The sequence below is a fragment of the Sus scrofa genome, chromosome 1, assembly GCF_054392235.1.
Source record: "Sus scrofa isolate SSC_HxYL_T2T_F1_AM1 chromosome 1, Sscrofa_HxYL_maternal_Yorkshire_Landrace_v2.0, whole genome shotgun sequence".
NCBI lineage: Eukaryota > Metazoa > Chordata > Mammalia > Artiodactyla > Suidae > Sus > Sus scrofa.
Genome location: NC_139383.1, coordinates 18,930,799 through 18,950,370, shown reverse-complemented (window position 1 = coordinate 18,950,370; position 19,572 = coordinate 18,930,799). Strand labels below are relative to the sequence as shown.

The 19,572-nt window shown below is 36.6% G+C and overlaps 1 protein-coding gene and 1 long non-coding RNA gene across 13 annotated transcripts in view; one reads left to right on the top strand and one right to left on the bottom strand.

Moving 5' to 3' along the window:
* Positions 1-19,572, bottom strand: part of LOC102160169 (uncharacterized) — a 426,691-nt gene that overhangs the window by 14,397 nt on the left and 392,722 nt on the right. The window lies entirely within an intron of this gene.
* ADGB (androglobin) overlaps positions 1-19,572 on the top strand; it is a 158,559-nt gene that overhangs the window by 105,467 nt on the left and 33,520 nt on the right. For 8 of the 12 annotated variants that reach the window (XR_014845051.1, XR_014845045.1, XM_021072116.2 and 5 more), the window contains 4 exons: positions 1,555-1,689; positions 2,211-2,364; positions 5,924-6,111; positions 11,370-11,554. Coding sequence is in view for 6 of the 12 variants with exons in the window: in XM_021072116.2 (XP_020927775.1) it covers positions 1,555-1,689; positions 2,211-2,364; positions 5,924-6,111; positions 11,370-11,554 (662 nt within the window). In the remaining 6 variants the exon portion in view is untranslated. Of the gene's footprint in view, positions 1-1,554; positions 1,690-2,210; positions 2,365-5,923; positions 6,112-11,369; positions 11,559-15,644; positions 15,786-19,572 lie in introns of all 12 variants that reach the window. The other 4 variants (XR_014845027.1, XR_014845057.1, XR_014845039.1 and 1 more) reach the window with 4 other exon arrangements.

The following is a 19,572-nucleotide window of genomic DNA, read 5'->3' as shown; positions in this document are numbered from 1 at the left end:
TATAATTATTACTAGTACATGAGTAATTTTGAGGTTCTACAGCCTCACTTTGCATCTCAGATCTTAAGGGACCCTTCCCCAAGGTGACTTTGGGCACGGTTTAATTTACCCATATAACTTTCTCTCTGTCCCAGGATGCAAAGTTAAAACTGCATCTTTCAATTCTGTCAGGGGTATTACTCTGTGGGACATTCAAGATAATCCACATGAGGATTTTGATGGTCCTGTAGTCCTTAGAATTTCCTGGGGTATATGAAAACTAGTAGAATGTGTGATGGGAACAGTGACCACCGGGAAAGCCTTTAACTCCCACCCTTATCCTAGAATGGTGGCAGGATCCATGACATTCACTTCCCGATGTGGCCTACTTAGTTCTTGTGCTGGGTGGGCCACACCTACCTTTGGACTCAGCCAGCCCCCATGTGATTGACAGGGTTGCTCTGCATTGACAGACCAACACCTCGTAGTTGTAGTTCCGGGTGAGAGTAATCGGGTTATTTATCAACCAAAACGGGAAAGAGGGAACACTATTACTAAGTATGCCAGGGCCATGGGCATAAACAGGACTGCGCCAGGCAAACCAGAATATGTAATCACCCTGGTCTTTGTTCTTGTCACTATTTCAAAAAGCTTTTTAAAACCTCTCCAAATATATGCCTATCATTTTCCTGCTACCACCAAAGAACAATGATCAAATGGAGGCAGTGAATCCTCTCCTCCATAAGGCTCTCTATGGCTTTGCTTCCCACCATCATCCACCTTCTGGTCGCCAAGAGCCCCTCTCTCTCTGTCTTGACCTCCAACAGAGAACCATGGTCTATGGTCATTATAGTGTTCATCCCAGCTAGTACCCAAGACATTGTATAAAAGAATGAGATTCCTGGTGCTGCTGAGGCTGATTCCAATTCCTACAGGGCAGGGGGGAGGGGGTACAGGACCGTGAAAATCTCTCTCATCACTTCCTTACTGTTCTGGAATATGCCACCGCCTTCCAGGGAGCAAACAAGGAGAAAATTTGGTTGCACAAGGAATCATGTAGAAAGAAAATTCTTGGCACTCTCCCCTTGTTCATGGCCTTTGTTTTTAGGGTTTATTTTTAAATCTTTTCGTCCAAATCCACTCCTCACTTTAAAATCTGTTCTAGTATTGATTCTCTACATCAACCCTGGACCTTCAGTGGCTCCCACCCAGTTTTCCTGCTTCTAGTTTTCTCATGCTTGTAACTTGCACTTTGTTGTTGATTTCCCATCTATATATTTCAGTTACTCCCTAGATCATGAATTAGGTTCTCTGTTGACTAAGAACTTCAGATAACTTTGTGCATCTTTGAGAGATACCTTTTGTGGTTGACCTGGAGTAGGCTCCCCTGTCGTGTTGCCTGGCACCCTGGTGCTAGGCGCCACGAGCCCCATAGACCCTCCTTTGATGATGGACTCAGAATAGCCAACAATGAAGGCAATATTTTATGCTATGTTTTGCCCATTTTTTGGTAAATATGATTTATTTTAAAAGTTGCTTTTTTCCTTGGTATTTAAATTATTTTTACATTTCTAGACTAATGTTTAAGAGCAAGTGCAAGTCTATGGAATCTTATCCATGCTATCAAGATGAAGAAACTAAGGTTGCATTTGCTGACTATATTGTGACTTATTCAGACCAGCCACCAAATACTTGGTTTATAGTATTCAGGTGAGGATATTATATACTGGCAAATAATGTCACCTTTAAGTGGCATGAAGTATTCATATTTTGAGAGTTTTAGTCATGACAGTAATAAAAGTATGAACTATTAAGTTGCTTTCAGGACTTAGCTAAAATCTCTTCCATATCTGCTATGCATGAATGAGATTTAATAGAAATTTTTATTCATGTTTCTTAAACAAAATAAGAATATTAAGTTAATTATTAGATCTTTTTATGAGTATGGTAAATATAATAAATCGATAGGCTTTTATCATGTAAATCACTTAATTTTCAAGCAATAGCATAGTAAGTAAAAGTTACAAATTACTTGTAAATGGGATTTCTTAAAAAGCTTGCATTTGCATGACAAAATAGTGTATTAATAATCATTTTAAAGGAAAACAATATGTGTGCCCTTAAGTTATTTGTAACTCTAAACCTACCTTTATTAATTCTTAGCATCAAATATAACTTCAAACTTTTTTGTGATTTATGTCAAGGGAAAGTTCATGCTTTTGTAATTACAGAGAAACATTTTTGGTTCCTCAAGATATGATTTTGGTTCCCAAAATATATACTACACTTCCAGTCTGTATGCTCCATGTTGTTAACAATGACACAATGGAACGAGTGCCAAAGTTGTTCCAAAAAGTGGTGCCTTATCTTTATACCAAGAATAAGGTGGGTATAAAATTTATTCTCCTCAAATGAAAGAATGGCATGAGAAGCCAGCACCCTGAGTGATGCCAGCAGAAGGTAGAACAGATGTGTCTGCAGTCTGCTTAGCAGAGGAATAGGGTCCTGGTCTTTCCCTGGAAGTCCCATGTATTTGACAAGAGGTACTTAACATAAGTTCTAGAACATTCAGCTTTAACCCCCCCACCCCATCTTGACTCCAAAGAAAAAAATGACAAGAGGAAAACATTAGAAATTCCCATTATTAACATATGTAAATTTTATGTATCATAAAAGCATACAAACCTTTAAAATGAAAATGGAGATAAAGCACATATTCAGTCCTATCTTTAAATCAGCAGGTTGTCTCAACTTCCCACTGGGTTTTTCATTCTATTCCTAGAGGTGTTAGAAGACTGTGATCACACAGCCACTCACTGGGCCCCTCCCCAGCACCACCGTACCCAGTCTTTTCCAGGGCTACCCAGATTCCTTCGAGAATTTACTCCTGCTGAATGACAGACCTTGATCTCTGATGTTCATTCAAATCATGTTGCCTCCTTATTTACCTGAAGCTCGTTTTTGTGTGTCCAGTCATTTCTTCTGAGAGAGAAGTATTATAAAAGTTTGTATACTTGCACTGGAAACCAGAAAGTCTCTTTTAGCTCTGCTGTCCCATTCCTTAATTGTCTGGCTTTGAATTTATTTTTCTCTTAGTGTTGTGGTTGTAATTTTTTGTTCATTTGTTTTTTAAGGCCGCACCCACAGCATATGGAAGTTCCCAGGCTAGGGGTCCAATCGGAGCTACAGCTGCCAGCCTACACCACAGACACAGCAACATCAGATCCGAGCCGCGTCTGCAACCTACATCACAGCTCAAGGCAATGCTGGATCCTTAACCCACCTAACAAGGCCAGGGATCGAACCGGCATCCTCATGGAGCCTAGTCGGGTTCATTAACTGCTGAGCCATGAAGGGAACTCCCTGTAATTGATTTCTGTTCTTCAAATTCCACTTGTTGTTGAGCTATTTTAGAAAGCTTAGGATTTTAGGCAACTTTATAAAAATCAGGGTAAATTTTTGATGAAATTATTTAATTTGTTTATATCTCTGGAGAGATGTATTGCTGGGTATAACTATTTAAAAATTTTTATATTTTACCAATGAGTGTTTTTACTAACTCATTATAATTAAAATCTCATATATGTTTTACTAAACCTTAAATTTTTTCTATTATTTTTCATGAGGTACAAATTTTCTCAATAATGCAATCTGATTTTACTAAATTTGAAGATATTATCAAGTTGTGAATTAAACTGTTCTTAGTTTGTATTAAATTTTGCACATTTAATTAACATTTACATTTTATTAGAAAATCTGATAGACAATATTTTTGTGTGCAGTTATGCATATTTGGAGTTAAATACTTAAACATAATTTGAAAAACTCCAAGTCAGTACATCAATATATTATTTTTCTAATTGCCTTTGAAGGAGTGTTCATATTTCACTTAAAAATAGAATAATTTGCTAATAAAAGACAATTTTTGTAAATCAAACATGTGTTTAACAAACAATTTATTTGAACCTAATACAATCTGACCCTCCAGACAACTTCCTTTGGCATTACATTTATCCTTCTTTATGTCCTAGAAAAAAGCAATGTATTAAAAATTATAGTTTGGGAAATTTATTGATAAAGCTTGCCTCTCTCCAGAAGAATGTCTTGGATTAAACCAGACACTATAGGAGACAACTAGTTCTTGGTTAATAAACCTGTCTTTACATTAGTAACAATTGATGGGTTATTTCTTTTAATGTTTGTCAAGTTCGGCACAGATTTCCTTTTAATATATAAAAATTTATTTCATTGTGGGAAAGTGAAAGTCCCACATGAAAGAGATGATTTTATTCAAAGGGAGAGTATCAAGGTCATAGATGTCATCAAATTCTTTACTTCACCAGATAAGTATGCTAATAGTAATTATATTAGTCATTGATAGTTAATTTCGGTAGGGACTTTTAAAGGATGTTTAGTTGAACTACATAAGCATCTGATTCTTATTTACACCCAGCAGACTTTGGCTTGGCTTTCGTTTAGTAGTCCCAGTGAAGACCTCCCTTTTTAGACTACGCTTGAATTTTGAGGGTAGCTTTAAAAGATGCATTTGAAGTCAATATGCAAAATAACCCTTTATCTCCATTTAACCATTACTTCTAAATTGTAAATTTAGAATTGCAACAGACAAAACTATTCCCTCTCTCAAATACCTCCTCTCTGCTACTCTCTCATCTTGGGTCTTTTCAGAACAAAATAGAGAGAATGAGGAGAATATAAAGCTTTATGAATCAAAGGATAGCTTCAGTCACCTTTTTTGTGGTATGGTTTTCCTTCTGTTGTGACACTTGATCTTTGAACATGTCTCCAAATTATCTAAGTCTCTTCTAAAATACAGTTCCCAGAACTGAATGCAATGTCTAAAGGGAATTCCAGCCCACCTAAACGTAGCCCATGAATGCATTAACATTTTGGTACTTGCAAGGCATTTTGACATATATATAGCCTATTTTAGGTCAACTTTTTCTAATATATGTCCCCAGAGCTAGTTTCTTAAGTTAAAAAAAAAAAAAAAAACCCACAGGATTACACAGTCAGTCCTTTAGAATTGTTTGACATATTTTTTTCATAACTTTAAAAAAATTTTATGGCCACACCCATGGCATATTGAAGTTCCTTTAACCCACTACACTGGGCAGGGGATGGAACCCCTGCCTCTGCAGTGACCCAAGCTGCTGCAGTCGGATTCTTAACCCTACTTTTTTCATAATTTTTCAGAATCATTTCATGATATTTGAAATACTTACCTATGAGGTTTCTCAATATTTGGTACTCTATTATGTTGCTCTTTTATTCCAGAGCCCTGAAGTCATTTAGAATCTCCAGGTCCTCTCTTAAAACCCTATCGCAGGTTTAGCTTTAGGCTTTCACTTGCCAATATTTATCCTACTCTTTTATAAATCTTTTATTCTCTCTCAAAATTGTTCTCTGAATCTAGACAAACACAAAATCAGAGTCATGTAATTTTGTTTTGCTTCTTTAATGCATTAGTACCACAAGCTCAAATAATGACAAAAACAGCAGTAAGTCTGCACTTTGCAAGTAAAAAATACTTTAACATATGATTTGGCTTCCTTTTCTTCTTGCCCCAAACATAATGTCAGAGGTCCTTATGTGATTTCAGTCTCTTTACAGGTATTGGAATTTTGGTTAATATTTCTAGATGCTTACTGCAATATTATGAATCATCCACCCCAGTTAAGCCTCTGTTTTATAGCTAGGGAACCATACAAACAACGGTGTTAGAGTTTTCCATTTTCTCTGAAAACATGTAAGATGGCACTTTTTAAGAGGGATTTCAAAACATAATGCTAGTGCTTTGTTGATTATCAAACACATGTATATTATGTATATTACGATAATAAAGCATTTTAATATTGTGAAACCGTGTATTGTACCTTAGAGACTAATAACAATGTAACTTCTGTGTAATTCTTCTTTCCTGTAGAAAGGATACACATTCGTGGCTGAAGCATACACTAGTGACTTGTATGTGTCATCTGCACGGTGGAAACTGCGCCTCATTGGTTCTTATCACCCACTCCCATGCCTGTCTCGAGACCCTCCATGTAATACCTTTGCCATAAAGGAAATCAGAGACTACTACATACCCAATGATAAGAAACTTGTATTCAGGTATGTGACAGAAAGGAAATGCAATGCTTTTAAAATATTACTATTTTATTATATTAAATACCTTACTTTAAATTTAAATATTTTGTTTTAAATATTAACATTATCAAAAATAATAAATTCTGCGGTAAAATCTTGAGTGAATTTTGAATGTCAATTTTATACTCTTTTGGAAACAATTAACTTAGAGAGTAATGTGATTATATAAATGTTATCTAAGATCAAACCTATGTTACATATAATGATACTTTCCTAGACCTCTTCCTATTTGACTTTCATTAAATATCTTTCCTGACACTCTTCCTTCTATTACTCTCTCCATATTCTCCTCCATCTCTGACTGTTTTCTTGTATGAGTTTCTCCATATCTACTGACTCATCCTTTTTGTCATGCTCATCTGTATATTCTCCATGAATATCGTCACCATGAACTCCACTCTCTTTTATTAAACTGTCCTTTGGGTTCTAATTCCCATATACCTCTTATCTCTATGCCCTCCTCTTTATTCTCAGCGTCCTCCACTATTTCAAGACTTCATTATAGTATGTCTGCAGAAATGCTGTGTTTCTGGCATCCATGTTTCCGTTATTTTCACTTTTCTTGTTACTCTCTATTCCCTCTCTCTCCTTATTCACTTACATAACCATTGTTTACTACTAGATTACCTTTAAAATTTTAGGCAACTTTCCATTGGCATAGAATAAAATCCAAATCACAAACTTGCCAATCCACCCAACATGTGGCACACTCTCTTGATGAGGCTAAGGACCAACTCCTAACATATATGTAGTGTGATTTCATCTTGCTCATGCCTTTCCTCTTGTCTTGTTATATCCTGTTTCCTTTTCTCCACCTAGCAAAACTTATCACTTTTAATGATAATTTTCAACAGTCTAATGTTTGTACTCAAACCTCTGAAATAGAACTAGTTGGTCTGGTCATGTTTCTGAAGTCTTGCTTTCTGAGAATATGACATATCAAATTTTATCTGGTTAATTTCACATCAACCTACATGAGAATTAATGTTCAATTGAGGCAGGAGCTGTGTTGTATCAATGTGGGACAAATTGATATATGCCCGATACATAATTGGCCTTCTTTAGATATTGTTAAATTTTCATTAAATTTCAATTAAATAAGTTGTTAGAATACTTTCTTTTCTTTAATGTATATTTTTCTACACAGAAAATTTGGAAAATACGTAAATATCTTATTAGGGAAATAAAAATAGGCATTCTGTCGTGGTGCAGTGGAGACGAAATTGACTAGGAACCATGAGGTTGGTGGTTCTATCCCTGGCCTCACTCAGTGGGTTAAGCATCCGGCGTTGCCATGAGCTGTGGCATAGGTCAAAGACGCAGCTGGATCTGGCATTGCTGTGGCTCTGGCGTAGGCCGGCGGCTACAGCTCCGATTAGACCCCTAGCCAGGGAACCTCCATATGCTGGGGAGGCACCCCTAAAAAGACAAAAAGACAAAAAAAAAAAAAAGGAAATAAAAATAATCCCATAATCAAACAACCTAGAAACAATCATTGTATTTTCTTAAAGTATTTTTCTAGTTTGCAGTTTAACGTTATTACAATCATAGCATAAAATTTTATAATCTGACCTTTTTACTTAACATTATAGTGTTAGCATTTCCAATACTAAGACTTTTTGTGAACTCTTTTTCATGATTATCTAATAATCATTCTTATGAATATACAAGTTGTTTGGTTATTGGTTATTCCCTGTTGTTACAAATTACCTTTTCTACTTTTTCTACAGTATTAATAGAGATGTAATAGGCATATTTTGTTATAAATATTAAAGAAGGTTTCTTTTTTTTTGTTATAATGATTTTTATTTTTTCCAGTATAGCTGGTTTACAGTCAAAGAAGATTTCCTTTTTTTTTTTTTTTTTTTTTGTCTTTTTGCTATTTCTTGGGCTGCTCCCGTGGCATATGGAGGTTCCAAGGCTAGGGGTCGAATCGGAGCTGTGGCCACTGGCCTACGCCAGAGCCACAGCAACGCGGGATTCGAGCAGCGTCTGCAACCTACACCACAGCTCATGGCAACGCCGGATCGTTAACCCACTGAGCAAGCGCAGGGATCGATCCCGCAACCTCATGGTTCCTAGTCGGATTCGTTAACCACTGCGCCACGACGGGAACTCCGATTTTTGATTATTAACTAAAGATTTATTATTTCAAAGAGATTTTATATTTTAAAGACACTTTATATATCGGTAGGTTGATTTTCAAAGGGAAAACCTAAGTATTTTTGACAATATATGCACAAATAATAATTCATTGTATTCTGGCTGATTTTTCTTGTATAATTCTTTTACAATAATTCGTTGTATTCTGGCTATACTATAATTCTTATTTATTCTTTGAAATATTTTTCCTTTTAACAAACATGCTCATGTTTTTGCAATGAAAGATAATCAACAACAAAATTAAATTACAGAACAATATATACAGTATATACCAAGTATATTTTCTTACATTTGTAGTCATTGATATATCATATATATATAAAATATATTTTATAGGTAAGATTTTAGAGAAAATGCTAAATGAAAGAAAGCACAAAAACTGAAGGCAGTGAAAGGGTTGGAGAATTCTCTTTTTAATCTATCTGCTTCTTGTAATACATTCACATACTGCCTTATTAGAAAGAAAGTAAAAAAAAAAAATTAGAGAAAAGGAATGAAATGTGCCAGTAACTAAAAATAACAACTGTGATAGAGTATTTTAACTACTATGGTAGGAAAACGTTGTATTACACAGCAGGGCCTCTAATAGACTCAGCCATGATATTGAAAAGAACACCTAAATTAGTCCCAGCAGCTGGTCCTGACACTGTCAAGCTGAGTTTGGGGGAAGATGAGGAAAGAACTGACTATAGCACATGGAAAGTTCAGAAATTAAAGAGTGTATGACCTTTTCAGGGAACTAAAGACATTTGTCTTGTTTGCAAGGGGGGGTTCTAGAGTGCTTTAGCAGACAGTAATACCCAGAGGTTGGCCCTTTCTTGAAGGAGCTTATAAGGCAAGAGACTCAGATTTTACCACAGAGGCAAGGAGATGCTTTGGAGAATTTTAAGAAAAGTGGCATTAATAGACTTGTGTTAAAATATTGTGTATGAATTGAAAAAGTACTCTGAATATAATTTCTAAGAACAGAAAATGATGTTAGAACTATATTAATGTGAAATTACATGTAATCGCAAAAGGCATGGAAAATGGGGTGGGGGGAGCTCACTAACAAGACTGTAGTTGTGTTGAATGGATGAAGGGGAGCATAACTGGAGACAGTGGTCACAACCAGGTAGAAGCTTCTAAATCACCTAGGTGTGTGATAATGGCAGCCTGAAATTAGGCAGTGCTTGTTCACTGGGGCTGCCCTATCAAAGGCCCACAAGTGGGCAAAGTAGGTGGCTTGAGTGACAGAAATGTATTATCTCACAGTCCTGGCTGCTGGAAGTCTGAGACCACAGTGTCTGCTGGGGACTGAGGGAGAAAATACTCCATGCTTTGTGCTAACTTCTAGAGGTTTCTGGTAATTGGCATTCTTTGACTTGTCGATTTATCACCCTGGTCTTTGTCTTCCTCTTCAGGCAGCATTCTCCCTGTGCCTCTGTTTTCCAAATTTCCTTTTTTTTTTTTTTTTTTTATAAAGGACCTCATTTTAACTTGATTATCTCTGGGAGACAATGTCTTCAAGAATGGTGACACTATGAGGTACTAGAGTTAAGACTACAGCATAAGGGTTTTTTTTTTTTTTTTTTTGGCCACAACCATGGCAAATGGAAGTTCCTGGGGCCAGGGATCAAATGAATGACAGAGACAACAGGATCATTAACCCACAATGGGAATTCAAGATAGGATTTGAAGATATCGAGGAAGGAAGATTGATAGCCTTGGTTGATTGGGATTTGACCTTGGGGGGAACCATTGGTTACTATTGGACTCCATTTTCCACTTGGGCAACAGAATGACAATTAATTCATTTTTAGTTGTTTAACATGGTAGGTCATTAAAATGTCTGAGTGACATTGCATAGGGAAGTTGGGCCGGAGACCCAGATTTGGAAGTCATATTCTGTTCCTGCCCATCGAAGTGCCCAGGAAAGTTTGTACAAAGAGAGTCAGATCCAGGACAGAATGTTAAGATGCTCTGACATTTATGGGAAGGTCCATGTGAGAGAAGTCTAAAAAGAGCACCCCCGAAATAGGAGGTACAAAAGTTGTTATGCTCAGGGGGAAAAGGTTTGTGAAGAAAGAGGAAATGAGGGTTGATTCAACCTTGTCAAATTCTCCTAGAGGTCAAGGAAGATAAGAACTGAGGTTTCTATTTGGGCGATGACAAGCTGCTTGAAAGAGTGGCAAAACCAAGCTCAGCACCATGGCTGGAGGAAGAGCAGTGTTGTGAGTCAGTGGGAGGTGAGGAGGCTGCCAATGGACGTAAAACTGTCTTAGATTATGAGCTGGGGAGTGAAATAACAGCCAAGGCTGGACAGCAGGGTTGATTGAAGGTTTCGCTTCATTTTATTTTGTTTTTTGTTTTGTTTTGATCTCTTTTTAAATGAATGAGACCTGCTCAGGTACAAAATCCAATGCCCAGGAGGAGTAAAATGGGGAAATTGAAGGTAGAGGAGAGAAGCAAATTTCTAGAGAAATTGACAGTTGATAGAGTCCTGTGTTTTTGCACGGATTCACCTAAAATGAGAAAAAAACAAACCAACAGAACAAGAAAAAACTCTTTAAGGAAGGAGTTGGAAAGGCATTAGACAGCTCATTTTCAGTCATTTTGCAAGAGGTTCCCAACTGGCATGATTAAAGTGTGAGAGTGCAGGAGAGAGGTACTACTTTTAATTTCTCTGTATTTTTGAGATTCAAAGAAGTTTTGAAAGCTACTACCAATTGTGCTTTTTGTCCAGCTGGAGAAGAGGGCAAAATGGAAAGAAAGGTTTGATGTGACAATAATTTGCAATCTATCAAGTTTTATGACTGCCTATCTTATCTAAATAATAAGTTCTATTTCCTGTCTGGGGTATGATGATAATAAACTTCCTATACTTACTTCATTTTACTATAGCCTATCGGGATCTTTTGCCAAAGTCTCAAATAGCACTAATATTTCTGGGATTTTATCTGATTTTACCAGTGGCTCTACTCATAGATTGTCGTATCAGCAAATGATTCAGTTTCCTATACTGACTTGAGGGAAAGACCAACACACTTGCTTATAAAAGTGAATATTTTTCTTTATAGGTACTCAATTAAAGTTGCACTACCACATCCTGTTACAATACAGGTACGTGTATCTAAACCAGATGCATTTATCAAGCTACAGATCCTAGAAAATGAAGAGGTTATCGTGAGCTCCACTGGGAAGGGCCAAGCTATAATTCCGACAGTTAACTTCTTGGGGAATGAGAAAGCCTTGAGCTCTCAGTGTAAGTAAGTGTGGCTTTTCAGGTTGGTTATTTAGATTGATAAACAGATATTTATGTTTACGTAACTGATTTTCAAAGTTTTTAAGTCAAAACAGCAAGTAAACATTTAAATCAGTAGAATTTGTTAACACGGTAAAATATTTCTCAAAAACTGCAACACAGATTGCATTTGTGTGCCAAATTAGTCTCTGAAGATCAATAGATTTTTACAACAATTCTTTAAAGACTTTTTTATTACATGATCCTTCTTAGATTTTTGAATAAGAAATACATTTTTATTATTTTGAAAAAAATGTTTTACTTTGATTTTGTTTCATTTGTGAGTGCAATAGCAAGTAGTAAGACCCATTGTTGGCTGGGTTCCTGAAGGGCCATATAAGGCAGCGGACTTAGATTTTATCATAGAGGCAAGGAGAGGCTTTGGAAAATTTTAAGAAAAATGTCCTTAATAGGCTTGTGTTAAGATATTGTGTCTGCACAGTATGAATTGAAAAAGTACTTTGAATATAACTTCTAAGAATAGATAGTAATGGGTTAAAACTGTATTATTATGAAATTATATGTAATCACAAAAGGTATGGAAAATGAAAAAAAAAAAAAACAACCCTCACTCCCAAGACTGCAGTTGTGTTGAATGGCTGAAGGGGAGCATAACTGGAGACAGGGAAAGCAACTAGGTAGAAGCTTCTAAATTACCCAAGTGTGTGACCTGACATAAGGCAGTGTTAGTTCAAGAGGGCTGCCCCAACAAATGCCCACAAACTGGCAAAGCAGGTGAGTTGAACAACAGAAATGTATTATATCACAGTCCTGGCTGCTCGCAGTCCAAGATCACAGTGCCAGCTGAGGACATTATTTTTAGAAAATATTCTGCTTATTAAAACTAACAGAAACTTTAAAGTTATCACTTGCATAGTCCTGAAACTGAGTCCAAGCTTGTTCTGCTCTTCACATGAGAGGCCGCTAAGTTGGGAGAGGAGTTGTCAGCACAAGGAATAATGCCTTTAGTCAGAACCAGCAGACCCAGAAAATGGCAGACTAGTGTCTCAAAGAACCATCTCCCCCCAGTCAGAATTCACACTTCTTTTATACAAGAAAGGGGAGGGGGAGAGGGAGATGCAACTTCTTGGTACAGAAATCCTTTGTTCTTGCACCTGTGCCGGTAGGTCAGGTCACAGTCGGTGCACCACGTTCTGGTAAACCTCCAACAAAAGCAAATGTTATTCTCTGTTCTGCAACTTTTTATTTCAAACCTTTATCTTAAAGGTTATAGCCTTGAAAATAGGCTGTCCTGTACATTTCTATGAGCAGCAATATATATACATTTTTTTTTTTTAATGAGTGGTGCAGAGCCAGCATGTTTAACTGCAAGCAACGGAGGACAAAGGTTAAAATGTAAGGAACAGATCTAATATGGAATCAGATTTGTCCTATTATCACAAGAGCTTTTAATTAATAAAATTAAATTATTTCTGAAATGATGGCAATGGTGAAACTGGGAGATATATTCAGTTGTTTTCATAACTTGGTTCTGACTATAAAAATAACACATACCCAATGTAGAAAATTTGAAAAATAGAAAATTGTAAACAAGGCAACAAGAAATTCCTTGTAATCATGCTACCCAGAAAAAATACTGTTTGCATTTTAGCTTTTATGCCTCTATTTACCAGTTTTGCATTCTCATTTTAAACGGAACTAGGATTTTACCAGTTTTGGTGATTGGTATTTCTTCTTACGACTTTTTCTTATTTGTGGCATCAGTTGGGATCTACAAATCAATGTTAAGTAAGAGCAATGATGATATATTTCCTTTTCTTAAATAGGAAGGCTTATAGCATTTTCCATTAAGTATTAATTTTATTGTGACTTCTAATAACATTTTATAACATTTAAGAAATTTTTTTCTATTGATAGCTAAGAATTTTAACATGGAACTAATCTGAAATTTTTTAACTACTCATTTTGTTGTTTATAGAAGTCATCAAATTTTATCTTTTTTGAATTTCATAAATTAATTTTTAATTTGGAATCATTCCTTTTTTATTTGTCTTTTGGGTTTTGTTTGTTTTTTTTTGTTTTTTTGTTTTATTTTTTAGGACCGCACCCATGGCATATGAAGGTTCCCAGGCTAGGGGTCTAATTGGAGCTACAGCCGCTGGCCTGCGCCATAGCCACAGCAACACAGGATCCGAGCCGTGTCTGCCACCTATACCACAGCTCACAGCAATGCCAGATCCTTAACCCACTGAGCGAGGCAAGGGATCGAACCTACAACCTCATGGTTTCTGGTTGGATTCCTTTCCTCTGTGCCATGACAAGAACTCCCAATCTGGAATCATTCTCAATATTAAACGTATTTTTCTATGATGTTTTAATACATTCCCATGTTTAGAATATGCAATTTTATTTAGTTTGTTAGATTCTATTATTAACTCTATGTCTCTGTGGGTGTTTTTCTCTCTGTGTGTGCACACTACACTATTCTTTCCAGGTTCTCAAGTTAGAATTATGACAAATTTTTGAAATTTAATTTGGAAACTTTCTAATTTTGGAAGCCATTCAAATACTACAGAAATCATTTGTTTGTTTATTTCCTGACACCTGCCCCCTTTACACTCAGAGCATGTGGACTTTCCAGGGCCAGGGATTGAACCCAAGCCACAGCAGTAACAATGCTGAATCTTTAACTGCTGGGCCACCAGGGAACTCCACATTTTTTTGTATTAGATTTTACCTCAAAATTATCTAAGTCATGTTTTGAGGGGCTATCTTTCTTTGTTTTTAATTATCTTTTCAACAATTTCAATAATTATTTTCTTCAAACTTTCTTTCACTTTTCCAATATCTATTTTTATTTAAAAGCGACAGTTTCATCTAGTATTTCAAATGGATCTGCACACATTTGTTTACACAGGGTTCTTTAAAAATACAGATGACTACAGAGCTCAGACTTACATTTACGGAGTTCCGTTTGTGGCTCAGTGGACACGAATCCAACTAGGAACCATGAGGTTGCACGTTCATTCCTTGGCCTCGCTCAGTGGATTAAGGATCTGGCATTGCCGTGAGCTGTGGTGTAGGCTGCAGACGCGGCTTGGATCTGGTGTTGCTGTGGCTGTGGTGCAGGCCAGCAGCTGTAGCTCTGATTCAACTCCTAGTCTGGGAACCTCCATATGCTGCAGGTGTGGTCCCCAAAAGACAAAAAAGACAAAAAAAAACCCTCCATAAAATTTTTCTGAATATGTTTGCATACTTTTAAATATTAATTTTTATTGTTAATAAAAAATAATATTTTTTAAATGTATTCTTTGTTAAAAATTACTTTAAAAATGTATTCTTTGTTAAAATTATTTTGGCTATTTTGTTATTGTGAAGTTTTGTGGAGTTACAGTGTGGCTTATATATTTTCTATTTTGAGGATTTGATAAATGTTTTTCTGTGACCTTATTGAAATCACTTTTGCTATGCTGAGGTTTACAAAGAACACTTAGGGTCTGTTTTGTAGGTAAATAGTTTGTTGTCTAAATACACACATGCACACACATGCACACATACTTTCTATAATAAAAAACTCGCTGCGATATTTAAAAATTTCAGTTGTCATCTACATTTCATCTCATTGGTATGTAAGTTTCTGAGAAAAATATGTTAAGATCTACTTTCATTGTGAAATATGTAAAAAATTCATCTCTAGTGTTTTTCATTTTGTACATTTTATATTATGTCACAAGTTGCATAAAGTTCTACATTTACTTTGTACTTACTGATTTTGTTTTGTTTTGCTTTTTGCTTTTTTAGGGCCACACCTGAGGCATATGGAAGTTCCCAGGCTAGGGGTCAAATCTAAGCTGCAGCTGCTGGCCTACACCACAGCCACAGCACCACAGAATCTGAGCCATGTCTACAAACTCCACCATAGGCAATGCCAGATCCTTAACCCACTGAGTGAGGCCAGGGATCAAACCCACATCCTCAAGGATACCAGTCGGATTCTTAACCCCCTGAGCCACAATATGTTGCATTTTTTAAATGAATTTGAAAGCATCCTTTTTTCAACTTTATTTATTTATTCATTTACTTATTTTAGGGCCGCACACATGGCATATGGAAGTTACTTGCAGGATCCGAGCCGTGTCTGCAACCTACACCACAGCTCACCTCAATGTTGGACCTTAACCCATTGAACAAGTCCAGGGATCAAACCCACATCCTCGTGGATACTAGTCAGGTTTGTTACCCCTGAGCCACAATGGAAACTCCCCTTTTTTCAACATTAATAGGTTGTCTGATATTAACACTGATTCTTTCATTTGTTTTCAATTGCCTGTTCATTTCAGTTCATACATTTAGTTTTTCAAACTTTCTCTTATAAAAGAGTATTTTTTTCCCCATTGAATACAAAATTCTAGTCTCTGAAATGGATTAATGTAATCCATTTACAATTTATTTTGATAAATATGCTTTTTTTCTGAATTCTGCCATCATGTTTCATTTTTAAATTAATTATACCTTCTAGCTGACCCTTGCATAACTATCTTGTGGCCTGCACTCTTCCTGATCTCTCATTATTCCTGAGAGTGTTTATGCTGACTATTTCAAGTGTACAAGCGAATTGCTAAAAAGAACTATCTTTTACCTATTTTCTAATATTTATTTTTTTCTTTTTTAAAGTAGATGCACACAAAGCAAGGCTCATTTCTATCATCCAGAAAAAGTCCCTGAACCTATTTTCATTCAATTCTCCAACTCCCAGAGGCAACCACTGTTCACAATTCCATCACAGTAAACTAGTTTTACGTCTTCCAGAACTTCATGAAAGTGGAAAACTGTAAATACTCTTGGCACTGGTATCTTCTGCTCAGCATAACATTTTTAAGATTTATCTATGTTGTTGCTATTCCATTGCTTTTTATATTGCTGAGTATTATTCTGTTGTGTGGATAGTCCACCCTTGTTTTACAGCTTTAGCTTTTAATTGGAATTTTGTTAAACTTGGGGAGCATTGCCATCTCAACAAAACTGAGTGCTCTGGTCCATGAACACAGTAGGTCTGTAATTTCTCTCAACAATAAAAATATTGTTTTACACCCTCAATGTACAGAGTTTACAAACAGGTTATTAAATTTATACCTAAGTATTTTATTTTTATAGGACCTCCATTTAGGAATACAAATACACATAAATTATATCATTTGATGTCTATATTCATTTCCTAAGGCTGTTGCTGCAAATCATGACAAACTTGATGGCTTTCAACAAGAAAAATGTATTAGTTCTACAGGGCGCAAGCCCAAAATCAGGGTGCTATCAGGGCCACAATTCCATTAAAACCTCTACAAGGGAATCCTTCTTTGCCTTTTCTAGCTATTGGCAGCTCTTGGCATTTCTTTGCATATGAGGGCACAACTCTGTCAATACCTGCCGCTGTTTTCACATGACGGTCTTTCTGTGTATCTGTGTCTTCTTCTTTTCTCTTTTAAGGACTTAGTGCCCTCTGTAATCCAGGTTGAGCTCAGTGGAATCCTTACCTTAATTATAGCTACAAACACTTTTGTAATAAGGTTACATACTGAGGTTCTAGAAGGATATATCTCTTTTGGGGGGCTTAATTTTCCACCCACTGCAATATCAGACCATGGGTTATTTAGCCTCTGTTCAGTTTTTTCTTTTATTTTTTTATTATTATTATTATTATTTTTTTTGGTTATTCTTTGCCTCCTTCTCGATCATGTGTATTGCCTATTTTCAAGATTACTAATCTTTTCTTCTACATTTGACAAAGTTTAAGTCCATCTAGGAATGTCTCATTTCAGTTACAGTCAGATGTAGAATTTTTTTATTCTTTATATAGTTCATTTTTCTGTTGATATTCACTATGTGTCCTTTCATTATGTCAACCTTTTCCCTTAAATCCTTAAACACATTGTTAATAGCTGTGTTTGCTAAGTCCAACATCTTTGTCAACTATGGGGATATTTCTATTGACTTTTTTCTCAAGTGATTTACATTGTGTACTGTCTGTTGTATCTTCTACATTACTAAGACTCTAGATCATTCTGTCTTTATTAAAAGATTGTTTAATTTTTTCTGCAATTTATTGACAGTTTAGCGTAATCTTGCCAAAACTTTGTTTTAAGCTTTTTTAAGGCAGGTCTAGAGTTTCCATTACACTAGGCTTAAGGTACCTCTACTTTTTTTTTTTTTTTTTTTTTTTTTGGTCTCTTTTGCTATTTCTCTGGGCCGCTTCCGCGGCATATGGAGGTTCCAAGGCTAGGGGTCGAATCAGAGCTGTAGCCGCTGGCCAATGCCAGAGCCACAGCAACGCGGGATCCGAGCCGCGCCTGCGACCTACACCACAGCTCACAGCAACGACGGATCCTTAACCCACTGAGCAAGGGCAGGGACCGAACCCGCAACCTCATGGTTCCTAGTTGGATTCGTTAACCGCTGCGCCACGACAGGAACTCCGATACCTCTACTCTTAAAGAATAGCCTTTCTTGAGTTTCAACTGAATGCCCTATATTTTTCATTAAATTTTCCTTATTTTGGCAGAATGCTAATGTCTCTCAACACTGTCACCTTTAGAGGCTCCATTAAGCTCACAATCTTCCACTAATTGTTTATTAGGTATTGCTAGGTATTTGTACAAATGAAGTTTATTTATTTATTTATTTTTCTAGGGCAGCACTGGTGGCATATGGAGATTCCTGGGCTAGGGGTCAAATCTGAGCTATAGCTGCCGACCTATACCACAGTCACAGCAACGCCAAATCTGAGCCATATCTGCAACCTACACCACAACTCGCAGCCACACTGGATCCTCAACCCACTGAGTGAAGCCACGTATCAAACCTGCATCCTCATGGATACTAGTCAGATTCGTTTCCGCTGGGCCACGACGGGAACTCCCAAATGAAGTTTAAAATTCAGCTAAAGGTTCAAGTGGACCCCTATGCATATTTCTGAGTTCCTTTCCTGCTCTGATGCCTCCTTTCTGGTACCCTGCATCACAAATTTTAGTTGTTTCAGGAGCCTTGAATTCCAGTGTTTGCTTCCTAAAGTTGACAGAGCTGTTTACTATTTGGATTCAATTTCCCTTTTCCACTGGGGAGACGGTCCCCATGGGCAGACATGTGAAGATATGGAGAGATCACCTTGAGTGTTGCCTTTCTCTCAAGGATCACAGTCCTAGGCTGTCTGTTGTCCAGTGCCTTAAAATACTTGCTTTATGCTTTTTGTCCAATTTTATCCTTTTTTTAATGGTGTGAAAACGAACCTAATGTCCATTCTGTCATTGCTGGAATTTGAATTTCCCTGTGTTATTCACTTATGTTCCCTCAGTACATGTTTGATGAATTAATTAACATTCAATTTGCATCTATTTATATCCCCCAATCATCCTTATATTATTAATTATCACATAATGAATGTAGAAATTAAAAATTGTAGTCATATACACATACATAGTATTAAACACTGAAGAAGAATGTCTGGTATCATTTGAGTAGCATAGAATGAATGGACATTGTTGAATTGTTGTACACGCTTTTTGTAATCAGCGGTTACTCAGAATATGCACCACTCTATGCAAGTTTATCTACAATTATAATAGGCCAAGAAGCCAGTGATGTTGGGTTATTTTTTTTTTTTTTAATTTTTTTAGGGCTGCACCTGCAGCATATGGAAGTTGCCAGGCTAGGAATTAAATCATAGCTATAGTTGCTGGTCTACACCACAGCCATAGCCACGTGGATCCAGGCTGCATCTGCAACCTACAGGCCACACTAGATCGTGAACCCAATGAGCCAGAGATCAAACCCATGTCCTCTTGGATACTAGCTGGATTTGTTACTGCTGAGCCATGACAGAAATCCTTTTTTTTTTTTTTTTTTTTTTTTTTTTTTTTTTTCCAGGGCTGCACTTACAGCATACGTAAGATCCCAGGCTGGAAGTCAAACTGGAGCTGCAGCTGCCGGTCTACACCACAGCCACAGCACTACTAGGTCCAAGCCAT